This window comes from Sinocyclocheilus grahami, unplaced genomic scaffold (assembly GCF_001515645.1).
Source record: "Sinocyclocheilus grahami isolate Dianchi unplaced genomic scaffold, SAMN03320097.WGS_v1.1 scaffold545.1, whole genome shotgun sequence".
In the NCBI taxonomy this organism is placed as follows: Eukaryota; Metazoa; Chordata; class Actinopteri; order Cypriniformes; family Cyprinidae; genus Sinocyclocheilus; species Sinocyclocheilus grahami.
Genome location: NW_015505724.1, coordinates 352,041 through 373,055, shown reverse-complemented (window position 1 = coordinate 373,055; position 21,015 = coordinate 352,041). Strand labels below are relative to the sequence as shown.

Below are 21,015 nucleotides of genomic sequence, written 5' to 3'. Positions count from 1 at the left end.
TGGCTGACTATTCTAGAGTAGTAATAGGGAATAAACTCCAAAAGAGTCAATTTCTAGAACAGGAATTAACTTCTCTGTTGCAGAATCCAAAATCGCTCAAGTTCACTCATTCAATACTGCATCATATCAGTTCAGTAGTGCACTATATCGGTTCAGTAGTGCATTATATCGGTTCAATAGTGCACTAATCAGTTTAATAGTACACTATATCGGTTCAGTAGTGCACTAATCAGTTTAATAGTACACTATCAGTTCAGTAGTGCATTATATCGGTTCAATAGTGCACAATATAATTTTGCACTAGAGCGCTGGAGCTGTTGCAGAAACAAATTTGTCACATACTTTGATCTTACATGAAATTACCTAACTTACCTCAATGTCATATCAACACAATAAATATTCATTTGGTTTGACATGGTTATCCTAATTTAAAAAAAACTGCCAACAACCATAAACACATTAATAAGTGTACATTGATTTTAGTTATAAGTTTTAGTATCTTGAACTCTGCTGTCCAAACAGCTTTTTGCGTCCAAGACAAGAAATGACAATGGAAAATCACATCTAACTCTAAAATAATATTCAACCAAATTCTGTTTCTCATGACGGAATACAACACCAATCCCATTTTATTGCAGACTTGGTGGGGGTTTGAAAATCACTTTCATTAAAAAAAAAAAATCTGAATTTGCCTGCACTAAACTGTTGTGAAAACAGGCTGAGCTTGTCATGGGATATGAACTCACTCCACTCAAAACGGCTGCTGCCTCTAGATGGGACGTTTGATAGCCGACTGCGGTCACAGTGATGGCTGCCACGCCTGATTCATGATGGACAAGAACCGTCTGATGACCTGTGGAAAACATCACATACATAATTATGAGCGGTGTGATGGTATATGATTGTGTGACGGTAGAAATGTGTGAACTGGTAGAATAAATATCAGTGCAATTTAATTTAATTTTTTAAAGAACTTAAGACACAATGGCTATGTCCATAGGCTTCTATAAAGATATGACAAAATTGATACTTTATGCATGCAATTAGTGCAGAAGGAGTCAGACTTCACATGAAGAGAAGGAGAGCGAGTCGGGTGTATAGCCTGGTTTATACTCGCCGCATAAAATGCAAGCATTCGTTTTAGTCTTAGAAATTGAAAGGTGTGTAGATGTAGTGCTGGGCGGTATACCGGTTCATACCGAATATATTTATATTTATTTATCTTATTTTTGTTATGATATGAATTTTTAAAATACCGCAATACCGGTGTATGTCGCTTAAACAACGTTCGGACCACGACACTGTTTGAAAGGGGTCCCTTTTCACTGGTGCACTGTGGTGAGGGAACAGCTGTAACTGAAACTGAAGCTGTAGAACTAATAGAACGTGATGACACAGAAGAACTCATCCACAATATCCACATTGACCGCCACAAATATCCACCGCCCCCTGCCATCAGCTCCCGTGTCTCACACACACGAGCGACTTTAGCACTAGATTTAGCAACTTACAGACCCTTTTAGCGTCTTTTTTTTATTTCCTCTCAATCAGTAGAAAATATGGTTAACACCCGGTCATGCATGAAAAAAAATACCGTCATGTATCGTGAAACCAGTATAATTTTGAAAAATACTGGGATATAAATCTTTGGTCATACCGCCCAGCACTATGTAGATGTAAGAGCAACATCTTTTCTTGTAAACCGTGACACCAAGATCACAATTTCGAACACGAAAGTGAAAGAGCATAAAGCCCCGCCAAACCCGCTCCGGTAATACAGCTTTTGTCAGTTTATATACCGGTGTGAAAATTTCCTCACCGTGACGTCCCTAATTGTGACATGTGATGTTATGAGATAAACTGTCAAAAGTAAGTAATATGACTTTTGTCATTCTATCAATTCCTAATACATACTTGTATTTCATAATTCTCAATGGTCTGAAGTAATCAGTATGAGGTACCGTGGAGTTTTTTCTGTTTGTTGTTGTCCTCATGTATGTGTAGCTGCATGGGCATGGTTGGTTCGATGCTCGCCAGGGAAACTTTGGAGGACTCCCAGATCATACTCAAAGAGCTGAAGTTATCAAACTTCCTGCCCTGCTGGTCAAAGGCCGCCACATCCAGCTCTGGGTTGTGATAATTGGAAACTGGCACCTACAGAACAAACGTACAAATGCTCCTGAACTTCCTGTCATAAGACGACTACAAATATGTCTGAGAGTTTGAGCGCTCACCACTTGTTTGTTCTGCTGCAGCAGAGGACAGGACACATCCAGCTGTGGGTTCACGTAAATGGGCGTCAGTGTGAGACGTGACGGAGGAGCGCACACAAACTTCACCACAGCCGGCTCCACAGCAGGGAAGGGGTTCGTCACGGTGGGCTGGTTTCCAACTGTCACTGCTAAGACCTGCGAAGCCACAATTATTTGAGCATTTCAAACATATCAGTCCACATTCCTAGTGGCTAGGCCACAGGATATGACATCACAGGCTCCTCTGACCTGTTCTCCCAGAGCGCGGCATGTGGCTCTGACCAAATGTCTGGAGTATGTTCGTGAGGCAGGTCCGTACAGAGACAGCATGACACTGCTGTGGTCCTCAGCCGTGAGGTTTCTGAAGAACTTGGAAGGCTCTAGGACCCAGGGCTGGGGGCCTCCTTCAAACGTCATGTCTTTAGAGGAGCCTAATGTCACCACAGCCACAGACATGGGGTCAATCGGCTGTCAAAGAAAAAGCATGCCAATCAAATCATTGCTCATGATAACAATGCACATTTGTCCTTCATCTTCAAAGCACAGGTTTTAAAGGCTTACCTTGAGAGGGGGGTAGGCAGCAATGGTGATCTTTGCGCTGAGGTCAACATTACCATGGGTGTAGCTAACCAATAGGTTGGTGTAACCGGGGGTCAAGGCCTTAACTCTGACCCCGCTGCAGTGGCCCGGACCTGGGGGAAGTCTACCTGAAGACACACACAAATGCTCAAAATATTACAGCAATTCACAGACTTCAAAATGAATTACATAACATTCTGCTTCTGTTAAATCTGCAAACAAACACTGAAACAGTCACATTGAAACTGAAATCAGAACATTGAAATGGAGTCAAAACAGCTTTTGTGACATTTGCCAACTTCATATTTCAAGATGAAATATGCGTCTCACTGGCTCTTATTTATTTTCTCAAATGAAAACTTAACTAAGCAGAGTTTTAAAGCAGGGGTGCTCAATCTTGTTCCTGGAGAACTACCTGCCTGCAGACTTCAGTGCCAACCCTGATCAAACACACCTGTCTGTGATTATTTGAGATTGTCTTATTATTGGAATATGCCAAGGGCGCTACCATTGCAGAAAGCATAACAAATAATCGAACTGTGATTTTTTCCCCCCATAATACTGCGATTGCAAGCATTAAACCATCAAACTTTTATTTTCACTGAAAACCGCAGGAAGTCCTTAAAGCTTTTCTTTTGTTGACAAGCTCTTCTCATCACAAGTATGGGAAGATGGCTGATGCATGTTGCGTTGCTAAATGTGAATGAAACAGAGCAGATGCAGAGATTGAGTTTGTGTGGAGCAGCATTTACTATGAACAGAATCACTCTGAGAAGCTGCAAACACTGGCAGATAATGAGCTGCTCACATGCCACGATTCACTCGGAAACATGCAACACATATATTCATTTAATTAAATCACAGATTGTATGATTTGATAAATTGCACGAAGCCATACTGCGATTTCAGGATTAATCATGCGGCCCTGACCGGACGCCTCACACACCAAAAATAAGGCAGATACTGTGCACATGCTCTACTCAGAAGGACTGGCCATTGCTAGATTCAATTATGTTTGAACATAAAACATCAGTTTGAAAGGCTGAGCAGTTTGCATCGCTGATATTTGTTTAATACTTGTCAATTACTCTACTTACAGGCTTGCTTCAGTCAGCGCTACTGTGATACTTTTGCTTAGGGCTGCACAATTAATCAAATTTCTAATCGCGATTACAATTATGGATGCCACAATTATGTAATCGTTCAAAGCGGCAATTAATCGTTCAAAGTCCACTTATGTTATTCAGCACACTTAAGATATGTTTTTCTTTCTACATGTTATCTTAAGGGTTTTTCCATTGTTTTAGTATAACATTATAATACCATTCATATTTTTATAATTTAAAGAAACCAATCCGATGTATATTTGATATTTGAGGCTTAATACTATAGAAAAGCACTAAAGGTTTTTCAGTTAGTGTTTTCAGCTTGTTTATTTTCATATAAAAATACGGCATCAGTTGCATCACACAATGGTATAAACATCATTCAATGTAAATTGTGATAATCGTAATTAATAATCGCAATTACAATTTCAAGGGAATAATCGACAATTATGATTTTTGTCAATCGTGCAGCCCTACTTTTGTTGTATGGAAGCTCATCTTTAAAATCTCTGATTTTGCGTTCCATGCAAGTAAGAAAATACATTCTTTCAACATCAACTCAACTCACCCTCCAGCAGCTGAAAGACGCCATAACTCTCCATGTCCACCTGCATATCAAAGTGAGAGCAGTCACTGAGTGTCACTCTCTCTCCGGCCAGCTGACCGAAGATTCGCAGCGGCAGATCCAGACTCAAGCCCAGGCGGGCCTCCACCACACATGGGCTGAACTCCATCCTCACCGGCTCGATCACATACACCTGCAGGAACGACACACCGCAGATTACATTTCACATGCTCGGTTATTTAAAACTAAAAACAAAAATTCAGGAATATTCAATCTATAACAGTTAGGGCTGGGACAATAAATCGATGCATCGCGATTCGTGGATCGATTCTGAGATTTTCGGAATGCATTGTGATTCTCTCGAATCGATTCTGAGCTTAGTTTTTAACAACAGCAGATGGCGCTCTAGGCTCGTTTTTAACCGCACACTCAAATGCTCACGAAGAAGAGCGCTTGTGCGTTCGGCTCAGTAATGTAAGTGGTTAAATGTACTTGCACATCGGCTTTTATGATGGGACAATAAATCGATGCATCGCGATTCGTGGATCGATTCTGAGATTTTCGGAATGCATTGTGATTCTCTCGAATCGATTCTGAGCTTAGTTTTTAACAACAGCAGATGGCGCTCTAGGCTCGTTTTTAACCGCACACTCAAATGCTCACGAAGAAGAGCGCTTGTGCGTTCGGCTCAGTAATGTAAGTGGTTAAATGTACTTGCACATCGGCTTTTATGATGCGAGATTAATGTAAACACAGCCCACTGTGAACATCCTTCTAATTCTCTTCAACCTTTTTGAACTTTATGAATGATTATTTTAGGTTTAAATGGTGCGTGTGTAAGGAACTGGAAGCAAGCAGAATACTGCTATTTCTAAAGCACACACTGCCGTTAAAAACTACGCCCAGAATTGATTCAAGAGAGAATCGCAATTAGGGCTGAAACAATTCCTCGAATACCTTGAGTAACTCGAATACAAAAAATCATCGAGGCAAATTATTTGCTTTGAGGCTTCGTTTAGTCCATTTACTGTAACTACACACTAGGGATGTCAACGATTAATTGATGATCGATTAATCGTCGATAAGAGATGCAATCGATTAAAGCTATCGACGGTTGATTAAGCCGTTTAATTTTGGGCTGCGTGCGGCTCATGCGCAAAACACGTGCGAGCGGCTGTGAGTGACGGCATATAAATGCATCATCATTCATTCATAATGTACAAATTAAGTTTTAATGTGATTTAAACTTTAAAAGTACATTAAAATAGAAACACAAAGTTCTTCAGCATGGAAAGCAATAGAAATGTAGCAACCAAGTCATTTCCCCAGATAATTCTTTCATATCGGGCTTTGCGCTTCGCAAGGCTGCGGGACACAGGACAGATAGGCTATTCATTCCTACAACTTGTTAATTCGTTCCTATGACTTATTAATTTGTGGCCACTGTCCACGTTTCATTAATTTTGTTCCTTAAATAACCCATGATTTAACTAAAATGAGGGAACAAATAAATACATAAAACGAATTCTTATGAAATCTTTCATTTCCCTTAGATGCGAAAACAGTGATAAAAAGTGAATGACAATAAAATAAACCTGCGAAATTAGAGGGTTAGACGGTGAGGATTTAGGAAAAGAAACGATGCCTAAATATTATTTAATTTGTGGAAATTCGTGACCAACCGGCAAACCAAAACAAAGCCACATGAATGTAGGCTATATGGGCTCGAACGGCATCCAAAAGCATGGTCGCGATGTAACATTTTCCAGCTAACCAGTTATTCCTCTAATAAACAAAGCTTTTATACCACACTTGTCATAGTCAGAGCTTATAATTTGTAAATAAATAATTGCTGGATTTAAAACAGCAATTAAAAGGCGCTGTGACTGACTATACGTTTTCCCGGAGCATTCAATTGCCGTCACTAAACGGTGATGCCACAACTAGAGCATTGTTCACAAGTTTCTGCAGGACCTAACTAGCCTAGGCACAGGTTTTCAAGCCCTGGGACAAAATGGGATGCTTTAAGGAAAACATATAGCCTATGTAAGTAATAGGCCTAAATAAAAATAACAATTAGTTTTCATAAATTAAAAAAAAAGATAAAGCAAAATATATCTGGCTTAAATAATTAAGCTAACAGATTTAAAACAGAAGTGTGGCGCGGAGCTCCATAAATAAGTTTTTTTATGTTTCAGGTGTTCGATCGCGCCGGCGCCTCGCACACACACACACACCACATATTCTAGCAATTCAAACTTACATCGCAGTCTGTTCATTATCAAAATAAAATAGTCAACCAAACATATAAAAGGTTACACTGGTCAGTTTAAATAGACCGTAGTATACCAGTCCACTCTGCTGTTATGCCAAGGACGTTTCTGCTCATGTGAAGAGGATGATCTTTTCCATCTATATGAAAAATTTGAAATCTGACATTTTCCGGAACAGGATCCAGCAGGATCAAATTAAGTACTGGTCATAATACTCACATAATAATGTTTGATGTGAGCAACAGTGTGTTTTGCTGCAGCAGCGCCGATGGAAGCGGTTCACTGACTGCGCAGCACAGCCACACGCGCCACCAGGGCTGGGTATCGAGTTCGATACTTTTTAGGCACCGATCGAATTGCCTCGATACCATCGAGTATCGAAAAACGTCTCGTCGTTCGGTACCAAATTCCGATACCTAAGGGGTTAATCTCATCAGCGTCAGTGAGCCAATAAGCCTGCAGCACTAGCCGTGTGTTCGACTAGAAGAGGTGCGGCGCAGATCGATCAGTGTTTGACATCCGCGAGAGCGATTCGAAAGCGCACGGAGCAGTCTGCTCTCTTTAGCTCTCATGGTACTCTAATACACTGATCGGTCTGCACAGTCTCATGCAAACTGTAGCATCATGCTACATAAGACAATAAATAAGATTTTTATTCCGCTTTTACTCAAAACTCACTTTAAACCACCATCGAGTGTTTGTAATAACTTCCGATTGCCGTCTAATGTGTTTTGGCCATGTAATGTTGCTGAAATTAAATATGCTATTACCTCTGAGTCAATCATGGAAGAGAGAACACAAGCAGACAGCGCTGGAAGCTGCTAATGCTCATCAGTAAATCAGTGGAAAATAAATAGAAATCATGATTCTAAATAATAGCGTTTTAAAACGAACACACACTAGTGTAAATGCCTAACAGATGTGTAAACTGAAGACTATTTGAGCTCAGTCAACCAAACATATAAAAGGTTACACTGGTCAGTTTAAATAGACCGTAGTATACTGGTCCACTCTGCTGTTATGCCAAGGATGTTTTTGCTCATGTGAAGAGGATGATCTTTTCCGTCTATATGCGAATGCATGTAAAGTACAAGCCTAGTTTACATTATAAATAATAGTTTAACATTCAAATACATTACGAATATGGAAACATTTGGATTTGTGCCGAATGAGACATGAGTAATAACCTCCAAATACATCTAGCCAAACCCGCTCGCTCCGTCTCGTATGCACGCACGCAAGCATGCACTGCCACGATCTAATGCACTGTAAATGCAGGATTTTTAAAAACAAATAGGCCTACCGCAACGCAAAAATTCAAAATCTGATCTATTCCCATCTATTCATTTTACAATCCTGCTAAGTTACTAGCATTTTATTCAGACTAAATCCCCTTTAAATCGGGTGAGAAAGAGTTTTTTTTTTTTTTGAGTAACTTTTGCACATCCGGTCAAGCCGGGCTGCACAGACGCATTTTGCAGCATTAGGCAAGGCAAGGCAAGGCAAGTTTATTTGTATAGCACATTTTTTTCGTGGTATTATTCCAGTCCCAGAGAGTTTTTAGTTTTAGTGTTTGTGCCAAAAATATGTTGTTTGAGCACTGTGCTGATCTGCTGAAGTAAAAATCTTAGAAAAATCAAAGAAAAGTACAGAAATAGGGAGCAAAGCGCAGAGCAGTAAGCAAAAACGTCCGAACGGTAGCGAAGCCGGAAGCGGCACATTAAGGTTAACGATTAATCGATTAATTGATCATTAATTTAAACGATGATCGATCATGGAAATGATCGAAAATTGACATCCCTACTACACACAGAACACCGTGTTTCCCCACGGACCATTATTACTGACGCACAACCCAATAAACGCTGGACCATAGACTGTGGACAATTTTTTAAAAAGTGCTGGACATATTTAAGATCGTAAATCAATATGGTGGCTAGTTATGATGTCCCTACATTAGCTATGTTTTGTGAAAGACTAAACGCCATTGTGCATAAAAATACCACAGAAAGAAAGTTAGTCAATATCACACGAAGAGTGCCAGATTTCACCTCTAAAATCAGCATGATAACAAATGTGGTTTTATTCAACAGTTCAATAAACACGGTAATTTTAAAGGGGTCATATGATGCTATTTTAAAGATCATTATTTTGTGTATTTGGTGTAACAGAATATGTTGACATGCTTTAATGTTCAAAAAACACATTATATTTCAAATACTGTACATTATTGTAGGTCCTCTATGCCCCGCCTCTCTCAAACGCTTCGTTTTCTACAAAGTCCCTCCTTCCGACAAGCGCAGTCTGCTCTGATTGGCCAGCTGACCCAGTGCATTGTGATTGGCCGAGCACCACAAGCACGCTGTCGGAAATGTACCAATGTCCAAATGTACAAATGTACAAATGTCCCTTACCATAATCACGATCTTCAGCTTTCAAAGTAAATATCAAGACAGTTAATAATGTTGTTAGTTTTACCATCAGTTCAAGCCCGAAAGGGCAACAGAGTCGCGTGACAGACACAGTGATGATGCAGTACACAAGCCGTGGTTAAGACAGCTGACGTGCTATGATTCCTGACAGACAGTTCACTCTCCTGTGATGTGACCCTGTTCCCCTCTCTCACTCACACACACACACACTCGACACATTACTCTGCGCTGCACAAAATATCCAAACACAGCCACAGCGCTGTTTTGCGTCTCTGAGCAACACGATGGTGTTTCATTACTGAATGAATAAACCGTTTAAATGATTCGGTTCAGTCGCAACGAACAACTTTACAGATCTTCTTTATGCACCAAGAGCTTGTAACACTCCAAAGAGAAAGGAAAAATTGAAATCGCATCATATGACCCCTTTAAGAGACTTACGTTTTAGACACTATATTGCCTGTTTTTGCTTTATTTTGCCAACAAAAACAATCCAAACACAGCCACAGCGCTGTTTTGCGTCTCTGAGCAACACGATGGTGTTTCATTACTGAATGAATAAACCGTTTAAATGATTCGGTTCAGTCGCAACGAATCACTTCTTAACAGTGACTTGCTGCCACCTACTGGTGGTTTTAATTTGATATTTAAAGTATCTTTTCGTTTTTAAAATAATTTTACATATCAGTATATCAAAATAACAGTATTATTTATGCATTTGTAACTGCAGGTTAAATGCATTCATGTCCCTCTGTGTGGGAAATTCATCCCATGCAGCTTCTGCGTTTCCTCTGCATTGCAAAGATGAATTTTGATACTGATATCATTTGTTTGGTAACAGCCCAAATGCCTTTTATTCTAATTGAATGATTAAATGTAAGAATTTGACTCAAAAGAAGCACACTTTTAGAAAAAAATGCCCATAAAATGTAAAAGTCGTATTAAACTTATTGGAACAGATTAATTCCTATCACTGCTGTGAACTGACCATGTCACTGACTTCACAGAATATGAAGGATTTCAAAAACAGTTTTACACACACTCACACATCAGTACATAAAGGGACATTTAAGGGTTTATTCTCCAAATAACTCAGTTTCATGTTGCAGAAAAATGTGTTCTAAAATTGTGTATGGTCTCTTTTTCTTGTTCCAAGTCACCTTCCTGTCCACTGATTTTTGCCTCTCACAAAAGCCACAAAGCCTTCCAAGAAGACAGTAAAGGCTTGTCATGCTTGAGCTTTAATTAGGCTGAAACTTGAAAGTTAAGTTGCACAACATAAATGCAACGTTTAGGTATTATTATTTTTATTACTATTATTTTGATTTATGCCTTAGTTTTAGTTTGTACTTGTTTACCTTGTAAACAGTAATGTGAAATTGATTTTTGTTTTTTTATTTATTTTTTATTTATATTTTATTTTATTGATATATTTGTATTTACATTTTGAATGTAATTTGGCAATTAAATGCATTAAATGGGTTTAGTTTTCATGGTTATTAATGCATGCAATTTCAGCAATAAAAATTTAAATTTTTCTAAAAAGAAAACAAATTAGTTGGTTATTTTAAGAGATTTATCTTATCTCTTGTATATTTATTATTGCTCTTTAATAAAGAAAAATGACTTCTTATCCGATTACTCAATTAATCGATGGAATAATCTGTAGAATACTTGATTACTAAAATAATCGATAGCTACAGCCCTAATCACAATGCCTTTGGAAAATCTCAGAATTGATGCAGAATCATTTCTCGATTCGCGATGCCTCGATTTATTGTCCCAGCCCTAATAACAGTGATTTTACAAATCCTCATGTGTGACCCTGGAGCACAAAAGCAGTCTTAAGTCGCTGGGGGATATTTGTAGCAATAGCCAAAATTACATTGTATGGGTCAAAATCTTTTTCTTTTATGCCAAAAATCATTAGGATATTAAGATCACGTTCCATGAAGATATTTTGTAAATGTCCTACTGTAAATATATCAAAACTTGCATTGCTAAGAACTTCATTTGGACAACTTTAAAGATGATTTTCTCAATATTTAGATTTTTTTGCACCCTCAGATTCCAGATTTTCGAACATTTGTATCTCGGCCAAATATTGTACTATCCTAACAAACTATACATCAATGGAAAGCTTGATGTATAAAAACTCAATTTTGAAAAATTGATCCTTATGACTAGTTTTGTGGTTCAGGGTCACATTTGTACAAGCATGATTGCTGGCATCACCTTCATGTCTCCGTAGTGCAGTGGGTTTCTCATGTCATGGGCGTAAATCACACTGACTCCAACATCTCTGACCGTGGTCATCACGCCTTTCACTGTAACTGTGGCGACTGCGGAGTTAGTGGACGACCAGCTGAAGTTGCCACTTCCTCCAGTCACCTGAAACAGAGGCAACATCACATTAATGCACAGATTCAACCACACACGGAAGACTAGATTCAAAGGTTATTTCCTCTCATGCGCTTAGACGTTAATGTTTGATGAAAGAAAATAACAGTGTCAGACACCTTGATGGTGTACTGGTACGCTCCCTCTTTAGGCTGCCATGGGAAAGTGAGGATGGCGGGAGTGAGGACGATGGGGTCGTAGATCTCCACGTCCTGCTCATTACGCACAGGAACAGAGAGCGCGTGGACACTTCCTGTCTGAAGACACAGATGAGGTTACAATAAACCACAACAGAGTCAACCCAACAACACTGAACACTGGGAAGATCCCAGGAATTATTATTTAAAATACTTAAATGGTAGACAAACCCCTACTTGATCAACAACCGCTTCCAGCGTGCCATCAATGATGGTCTGACCGCGCTTCAAAGCTTTCACATAGTGGTAAGATCCGTTAACAGACGAGTGCAAAACCTCAAAGTACTCTGTAGGGAACATGGTTTCTATACGGATATTCTGTGAAAACAGGAGTTTTTAATAAAAAAAACAACACTACCACAAGATGTGAATTCAATTTACATTAAAAAATACTTGTAGCCATTGAGGAAACCAAACCACTCTGGGCATTTTTTTTCAATAAATGTTAGAGATTACTTATGGTTTAGAGTGCACTTCCCAACCACCCTGACGAGCTTCATGTCTGTGAGAGACTGGTGGCAGATGCCTTATATCTGGGATGACAGACATCTTCCCAGAAAACTAGGCTGATTTTAAACTCTTGCTGCAGGCTGCTTTTTTCCCACTAAAGGATTCAATTATGTTTGACATATTGCACATTTGAATGAAATGCTTGTATTGAAATATTTTACCCATTTTATTTTCTACCAATGATAAAACTGTGCACTGTACTTCCAATGGATGGACAAAAATATCTTCATTCAACATCATCATGAGGGTGAGTAAATAAGGTCCATTTTCATTTTTAGTTGAACCCTTTAATTTAGAAACTCGTGGCTACCTTTTCAGACACCTCTGCATGATACGAGAAGAGGATTCATTTAATTCCATGGCACTGAAAATAATCATTTTAAACATCCAAACTTGACTTACATCAGAGAGGTAAATCTTGTGACCTGACTTATCAAACACTTCAATGAAGATCTCATATTTCCTCCCCGTCTCAAGGACCCAGCGATCCTCAGGATGAATCTTGAACGCTAGAAGACGAGACGATAAAAAAACCTTTCATTACACTATTTCAATCAATTACACTCAAAGTGTTATTAATTTCCATTTAATGAGAAATTTTTCTTCATGCAAAGCTAGTGAAGAGACAAACCCAAGTATCCAGGCTCCACGACATAGATGGTGCTGTTGGGAAGTCGGGAAGCGCCCTGCATCCCGAGACCTTGACATTCAGAATGAAGGAAACCTCAGAATAACGTTATCAAAGCGACTGATGCAAATAAACATCCCATGCTACAGAAACAGCCCTCTCTTCATGAAAGACTGCTGTTGTTGAGTGGGATCTCAGAACGTTACTGAAGCTGGGAACTGTCAGTAAGTTCGATGCTGGTGTGAAGGATACTCTTGTGGTCCAGCACAATGTTGGTGTGTCCCTGCTGAAGCGCAAACACGGTCGAGCTGCTCCGGTCCAGGTTTGCCACAGGGGCATCTGGGTTTCCGTGAGGGGCCACCACTCTGTTCTGAAGGAGAAGCTCATACTGATCGCAGGGCATGGACAGCTCTGAAAGAGAGGAGGACACGCTCAGAAACAGACAAAGCACGTCCACTGGAATGAAACCCAACATGGCCAACACATGCAGACCTTTTGTGTCCATTCGCTTCATTCCCAATAAACAGAAACGATTAGCAATTGTTTTGATAATCTAGAGCAATCCACATTCCTACAGTTTTTAAATGGCAATAGAGCAATAGACAGGCCAGAGTTCAGTACTGCACCTTTAATTCAAATAATTTTAGATGCTTTTATTAATTTTATTTTGAAAAGCATTTTTGGCAGCGGATTACAGCCTGTTTAGTTTGTTAATTTCGTCTGATTATATAAAACACACTGTAATAACCAATAAAGAAAACGATTTATTGCTGAATTGATGCAAGCTCACCTGTAATCTTTCCTTGCCGAATTTTCTGGACTTTGTATTTGATGGAGGTGCCGGCAAGCAGATAAACGTCATATGCAGGACTCAGAAGGATGTTTTCCAGAATCAGCAATCTGACTTCAGCAGCACCAACATCCTGAAAAACAGCCAACCAAAAAAGACATTCAGCAGAACATATTCAGTTATGCCATAACATTTGCAAAATATGGCCAAACATCTATTCAGATGAAATGTAAAAGCAATTGCAAAATTGGCATGAACCTTGTAGATTGCTTCTTGTATTTTGGCTTTGAGCTTGGTATGGCCGGTTTTGATTCCTGAAACTAGGATGATATCTCCCTGATGTCCCACTCGCTCCATCTCAGAAATATAGGCAGGAGGAGTGTAGGCCGACTCTGCAAACCTCAGCACCCTGCAGACAGACAGCTCAACATTACACCAGCATTCACGTTTCTCAGAACAGAACATATACAACTAAAAATGAGGATGTGAAGGATAGCTATACTGTCTTATGGTTGGCTAATATTAACAGTTGTATTTATTTATTTTTTTTAAATAAGAATCCCTCATTTACTCACCCTCATGTCGTTCAACCCGGCATGACTTCCCTTCTTCCATTAATAAAAAAGACAATATTTTGAAAAATGTTGTTTTGGGCTCCACTGACTTCCATTGTGTGGATAAAATCATTTGAAACATTCTTCAAAATATCTTCTTTTGCGTTCTACAAAACAAAGTCTTACAACCTTGGACTATGATTTAATTGCTGAATTTGTATTTTTGGGTGAACTATAACTTTAAAGACTTGAGAATATTTAGCTGTATGAATATTTGAATATGCAATACACCAAAATAAAAATCAGAGCCTCTACTTTTAAATATAAAAATCTGTTTTATTCTAGCTTAAAGTAGTCTTTTTTAAATCAACACTTGAATATAGGTAGGTTTCATAAAAAAAAAAAACATTATTTTGAGAAAAAGTTGAGAAAATCTGATTTTTATCAAAAACTACATCTGGGTAATATTCAGTACGATTATCAAAGCATAAATCCAGTAAATCGCTTCCATCAACACCTCCAAAGCTTGCACACATATACCCCGTCCTGGATCAACATTTTACTCCGGATCATGAGAGTGAAAGAGGGCATCACTAGGTCTCAGGACAGGTGTGCTCTTACCGCAGGGTGTTGTAGGAGTCGGGGAAGCCTGCCATCTCAGCGTCCTTCACTACGGTCCACTCAAACAGCAGACTGGCCAGAGTACTGAAGGTGTTTCCTGAAGACAGAAGGAGCGATACGTGACCCAGACGGCACATGAACGACACGACACAATCCTTCATCACTGCCAAGGTTATCCTGCAAGCCTAAATCAGTTTCATGTATGCAGCGTGCAAACAGCAATGTTATAATAGTTAATGACAAACACTGTGCTCCTTTAACCCTTTAAGCCCTGAAGGCATTTCTGCCTCCCAGAAGGTGCCGTTTTTTCTGAGTGACTCCAAAACTGTAGCAAGGAGATGCAAAAGGTAGGTATCGTTTGATAAAGCAATAAGAAGCCGTGGTTTACAATGAATTTATAACAGCTAAGGGGCGTTGTTAGGTACGACGCGAAGCGGAGTAACCCCCTTAGCTGTTATAAATTCACTGTAAACCACGGCTTCACGGGGCTTATTGCTTTTATAAATCGGTTACTCCATATACGTAGTAAGGTTTCACAAAAAACCTGTAAAATTGGTGTCAAATAAGTGACCCTGGAGCACAAAAGCAGTCTTAAGTCTCTGGGGGATAATTGTAGCAATAGCCAAAGATACATTCTTTTATGCCAAAAATCATCAGGATATTAAGTAAAGATCATGTTCCATGAAGATATTTTGTAAATTTCCTACTGTAAATATATCAAAACTTAATGTTTGATTAGTAATATGCATTGCTAAGAACTTCATTTGGACAACTTTAAAGATGATTTTCTCAATATTTAGATTTTTTTGCACCCTCAGATTCCAGATTTTCAAATAGTTGTATCTCGAACAAATATTGTCCGATGCTAACAAACCATACATCAATGGAAAGCTTATCTATTCAGCTTTCAGGTGTATAAATCTCAATTTCGAAAAACCCTTGACTGGTTTTGTGGTCCAGGGTCACATGTATGTTATTCTTTTAATAATGCTTTTTTTCCCCAGACAGACAGAAGTACATCAACTACTGAGCATGACTACAGCACACAGGTGATCTGAACACAAGTGTTGTTCACTTTCTGACATCCTTTCACATTCTCCATTTCATTTGAAAATGAAACGTATAGCATAACACAACAAAATTATTTCCTTAAAGATGTTGAGTACCCATAATCTTACTCACCCTCTGAATCCAGCGCATGGATCTTCAGCTCCAGTGGCGAATCCTCCAGATGAAGCTCTCGCGTGGTGGACTCGATCTGGATCTCGCTGATCACATCCACGATAGCGTCGCAGCGCAGCACCTGTCCGGTCACTGACACACACACCAGCAGCACAATCAGCAGCAGTTTGACCACAACTACTACTAACACAGCCAAACAACGAAAACACACAACAGTCAGGCACATAAACGCCACTCTTAGTGGAAACATTAAGGCACTATACATTGATATCGGTTCATTTCCAATCAGAGTTACCTGATACTGTTCACCTAAAACATGCCTAAGAAATTTGAATTTTTTACTAAAATATCAATATTCAAATTATATTCGAATTTAAAAGGCATAATTTCAGTTAGGGGGAAAAAGCTTTTGGCTTCTCTCCTGAGGCCACAAGAGGGCGCATCGAGCAAAATATTATGCACGTTTCTTCAAAGTATAATAAAATAACACGACTATATTTGAAAAAAAGTGCATAATGTTTAAAATAATGTTTATAAACCTTATATAATTAATAAAGTTGCTTAAACAATTAAAAACGAAACGGCATCCTGCAAGTATGTATAGTTTAATACAAAGGACCAAAAACCAAATCACAAAGAATACTTTCTTTATTTAAAAACATGAGATACAGTGGGATGGGAAAACCGCCATAAAGTCTTGAGACATGTTTTTTAAAAGTTGAACTTACATTAATTTTACATGGCTTTCTAAATATGTGACTTGTGCGAGACGTGAGTGCAACGGTGATAGATGTCCCTCTAGAAATGCGATAAATATGTGTTCTGTGTGAACGGCTTGGTTTCGGTTTTGACGTAAACAAGATCTTCTCCGCATTGATGTTCTCTTTTCCTGCAATATTTGTAATTAACGCAGCAGCGCCGCATCTAGTGGCTTCAACTGGATAGACTAACAAAAACATTAAAATGCAGTGACACTTACATCGTCGTCGCATTTCGTGCGCCACTGATAAAGCTGCCTGATGCACGCATAAAATTCGAATGCAACGTTTTTGCATTCGAATGTGGATTTTTATTTTAAATTCGACGAATATTCAAAATTCTAATTTTTTTTTGACAGCCCCTATTATCCACCTCGCTGTAGATTTCAACGTTTACTACACTTACAGAAAAAAACTGCCATTTGCGCTCTATTGTAAAACACAAAAGGGGATTTCTTTACATCAGTCTTCGCAATTAGTGGTCGGCCGATATTTGGCATTTTCAAGTTTTTCTGTTTGGCCGATGTGTTCGAGGCGGGACTTTTTTTTTTATGCCTGAGCGCACACCGCTCACATTCTCCCTCTTGTTCGCTGTTGTCGTTCAGTTCTGTCTAATACGGATAGAAGTCTGTCTAATAATCAGATAGAACCATTAAACAAAGGAATTAAAATGTATACAAAAAGTATTATAACGATTGCTTTAATATTATTAGTAATAGAAAGGCAAACATTATAATACTTTCTCGTTTGCCATCAGCATTCAGCAAACACGCATTTATATCATTTAAACAAATCTTTGAATGACTAATGAACATTTAATTTCACAAACCTTGCAGACTTATTCGAATCTAGTTGAGATCTTGTGAAGTGTGCATGTGTATCCTGCATGATCGCGTGTTCTCTGCGTGACGGTCGGTCCGTGTGAATTGAATACGGACAGGAGGAGAGCTTCACTGGAGACACGCGATCGACTATCTTTAAACTAGTGTTTTCAAATTATGCTGCGCTTTATGCAGTTGCCTACTGCCATATTAATGTCATTTTCACTGTGTGCTGCATGTAAAATGAGTGTTACCTTGGCATCATTTGAAAAAAAATAATAATAAAACAAAAAATTATTCACACAAACTTCCCAGAATACTGAGTGCCCTGTTGGGCTACCGTGTACCGTGTTTACTTCCTTTTTAATTAGACTTTTATTAAATATTTATGAAAAATTGTATGTTTATTTTTCACAATTATTTTAATCCATTTTCAAATGATTTCAAATTTTTTCAATATAATTTAAAATAAATTAAATTAATTAAAATCCTGCTTTATCCTAATTATTACCCTGTTTTCCAAGATATCGGCATCGGCTGTCAAAAAACCCATATCGGTCGACCACTAATCGCAATACAATGAAAGTGAACGAAGGCTGGAGGCGTCAAGCTCAAATGACAGAAGAGCACCATTAGAGTTTCATTAAAGTAGCCTGTACAACTATATTCCAAGTCCTCCAAAGTCATACGACAGCTTTTTGTGAGGAACAGAGAGAAATCCATGTTATTATCCACAAACGTTCGAGTAAATGAGAGGAGTTGTGAAGAAATTGTTGTTTTGAGTTGAGGTGGATCCAGCTCACAAACCCGGCCTGAATGAGCATTAAATGAGAATGATCCAGTTCTAATGTAGCAGTGCACAATTATCAATGAATAAAAATATATAAGTCACAAAGTTATCATATGATTTTAGATGGCTTTTAATATAGCACAGGACATTTGGACTATTTTTATACATTTATGTTGCTTTTGCACACCGTTCCTGAAGCTCAAAAGCTCCAGTCTCAGCTCGGTGTGAAGAAGGACAGCCAGTAGATTCTACAGAACTTCTCTTTTTGTGCTCCAGAAGAAAGAAAGTCATATAGATGTGGAACAATATAAGAGTGAATAGATGACAATTAAAGTTTTGGGGAAACAAAAGTTTCTTTAAGTATAGGTAATAATGCAAATAACTGATATAAGAGTTGCCGAAGAGATATAATACAATATTTACAAAAACGTGAGGGGTGTACTCACTTCTGTGAGATACTGTATGGCATTGCCTTTGCAATGATCAATAATAAGATGATTACAAATGAACATCAAATGATGAAGCTACACCAGCAGTAAGAGGAGGCGTCAGCGGCACTCACGGATGTCCTCGGCGAGTATGATGCTGGTGAGTCTGGACGGCTGAGTGGAGCGCGCCTGCAGAACCGCTTTATGAGAGCACTGACGCTCATCCACATCCACTGCCTCGATACTGGCCACCTCCGGCCTGTTAGACGACCTGCGGAGACAACGCAGTGCTTTCACACCGCTTCCGGACACTGACCCTGGGCTCTGGAAAGGTATGCAGTCTGACAGGAAGCTACAGGGCTGTAACTCTGCACCCAGGCCATGCAGTTGGGTTTCCTTGGAAACTTGCAAGCACAGTGGAATTTACAAACTGATAATGAACTGATATGAATTATGAGTGGGAGATGTAGCTGGGCAAAAATAGAATGCAATACTGTTATAATAACATGCGCCTCTTGAACAGTAAAACGTTAATTTTTCTAAACTACAAAGTATGCATATTTGCAAGACATTTGAAAAGTGCGCTCTGAGGCGCTACAGCAGATGAAACATCACACAACAGCACCACGTGCTTCAGCTTTCTCAGTAGCCATAGTTTCACTGGTACTTTATTAAAAATGCCTAAGGTGAATGACACGCTCTTCCTGTACTTGACTTTCTCCTTCGAACATGTTTGATGGAGGCACGGTATTCTAGGTGTGCTTTAATACATTAGTAATCTAGCAGTGTTTCTGAATGACTTGACAAGTATAATATAATATTCTCAGTGCACTTACCATCGATAACATCCTTCAGTGGCTTCCAGTGTAAAATTGATCTTCGTGCTTCTGGCAAGAGGTAATAAAACCTTCGGTATGTTGAGTTTGGCGGCGTCTGTCACACTGCAGATGAAGGCAGATGTCAGGAGAAAGAGCACGTTCGCCCTCATCACAGATTAAGGTGCGTCAAGTTCTGCGAATGAGCTGATTAGCGCGGTTTCTGCAGTGGCTCCACCACATCCAGCGAAGCAGCGAACACAGAGTGTCCGGCGCGAGGCGCAGTGTATCAGACAGCAGCACGCGGCGCGAGCGGGGACACTAACGTTACTTTCATTACTGCTTCTTCATCAGTTCAGCGCTTCAGATCTTCACATAAGACCAAAACACCTGGATACTTCAAATAGAAGTCCAAAAAACAGGCTAAAACTTTAAGCGGAGCATGCAAAACAAAAGTATATTTTTTGAACACGCATAGTAGCATGGAAATACCCGCCGTGTGTTACTATCGGTTACTATTGAAGCGCCGAAATGCATGCTGGGACATGCTCTCCGTCATTTTGAAACGAATGACGAGTTTCCTTAAGGGCCCACTGTACTCGAGCGCAGACACACTTCTGTTTCTTTTTCTTGCTTTCCTTTTTCTTTTTTTTAACATTAAAAAGGAACTAACTATAGGGAATACTATAAACAAACAAATGAGTAAATTATTATTATTATTATTTGTCTCAGTTTAATTGAGTGATTGGTGATGTTTTTTTAGCAGACTACCAATTCACAGAACTGCTACATAAACCTAGCCACACTAATGCATTCGGTTTGTCATGCACATAGATTACATTGTAAAATGCTAATGCAATTCAATGTGTTTGAAAGACAAAAGCCTTTCAAAGACACAGTAATGTATGGTTAAATAATTCACTGTGTGATCATTTGGGTAGTAATTAAAACGCGTCTGTTATGAGTTCAGAAATAAGATGTGCAATGTTGAGGAAATGGGCATACGTCTAAACGTTTGTTTCGATGTGATCAGGGAGAGTGGCATAAACCTCATGAGAAAAGAAGTGTGCTCAAATGCGAGGCCGTAACCATGTCTTGAGCACTGGGGGCCCAGCTCACACACACACACTGTTTGGAATCAGTACGTTTTTTTTAAAACGTTTCTTTCATCAAGGCTGCATTTATTTGATCAAAAATACAGGGGAAAAAACGTCATCTTGTGAAATATTATTGCAATTTAAAATAACAGTTTTATATTTGAATATACGGTAAAATATAATTTATTCCTGTGAAACAAAGCTGAATTTTCAGCAT

At 39.0% G+C, this 21,015-nt stretch overlaps 1 protein-coding gene across 1 annotated transcript in view; it reads right to left on the bottom strand.

Moving 5' to 3' along the window:
* nup210 (nucleoporin 210) overlaps positions 1 to 20,254 on the bottom strand; it is a 37,992-nt gene extending 17,738 nt beyond the window's left edge. Inside the window, exons 1-18 of the mRNA XM_016238692.1 lie at positions 19,723 to 20,254; positions 19,021 to 19,157; positions 16,090 to 16,221; positions 14,908 to 15,004; positions 13,991 to 14,141; positions 13,733 to 13,865; positions 13,195 to 13,353; positions 12,946 to 13,014; positions 12,717 to 12,823; positions 11,982 to 12,122; positions 11,727 to 11,864; positions 11,443 to 11,598; positions 4,506 to 4,695; positions 2,814 to 2,959; positions 2,502 to 2,720; positions 2,235 to 2,408; positions 1,962 to 2,154; positions 747 to 853 (exon numbers count right to left, since the gene is read on the bottom strand). Of these exons, the coding sequence (XP_016094178.1) occupies positions 747 to 853; positions 1,962 to 2,154; positions 2,235 to 2,408; positions 2,502 to 2,720; positions 2,814 to 2,959; positions 4,506 to 4,695; positions 11,443 to 11,598; positions 11,727 to 11,864; positions 11,982 to 12,122; positions 12,717 to 12,823; positions 12,946 to 13,014; positions 13,195 to 13,353; positions 13,733 to 13,865; positions 13,991 to 14,141; positions 14,908 to 15,004; positions 16,090 to 16,221; positions 19,021 to 19,157; positions 19,723 to 19,874 (2,601 nt within the window). The 5' untranslated portion in view covers positions 19,875 to 20,254. The remainder of the gene's footprint in view (positions 1 to 746; positions 854 to 1,961; positions 2,155 to 2,234; positions 2,409 to 2,501; positions 2,721 to 2,813; positions 2,960 to 4,505; positions 4,696 to 11,442; positions 11,599 to 11,726; positions 11,865 to 11,981; positions 12,123 to 12,716; positions 12,824 to 12,945; positions 13,015 to 13,194; positions 13,354 to 13,732; positions 13,866 to 13,990; positions 14,142 to 14,907; positions 15,005 to 16,089; positions 16,222 to 19,020; positions 19,158 to 19,722) is intronic.
* Positions 20,255 to 21,015: the final 761 nt, after the last annotated feature.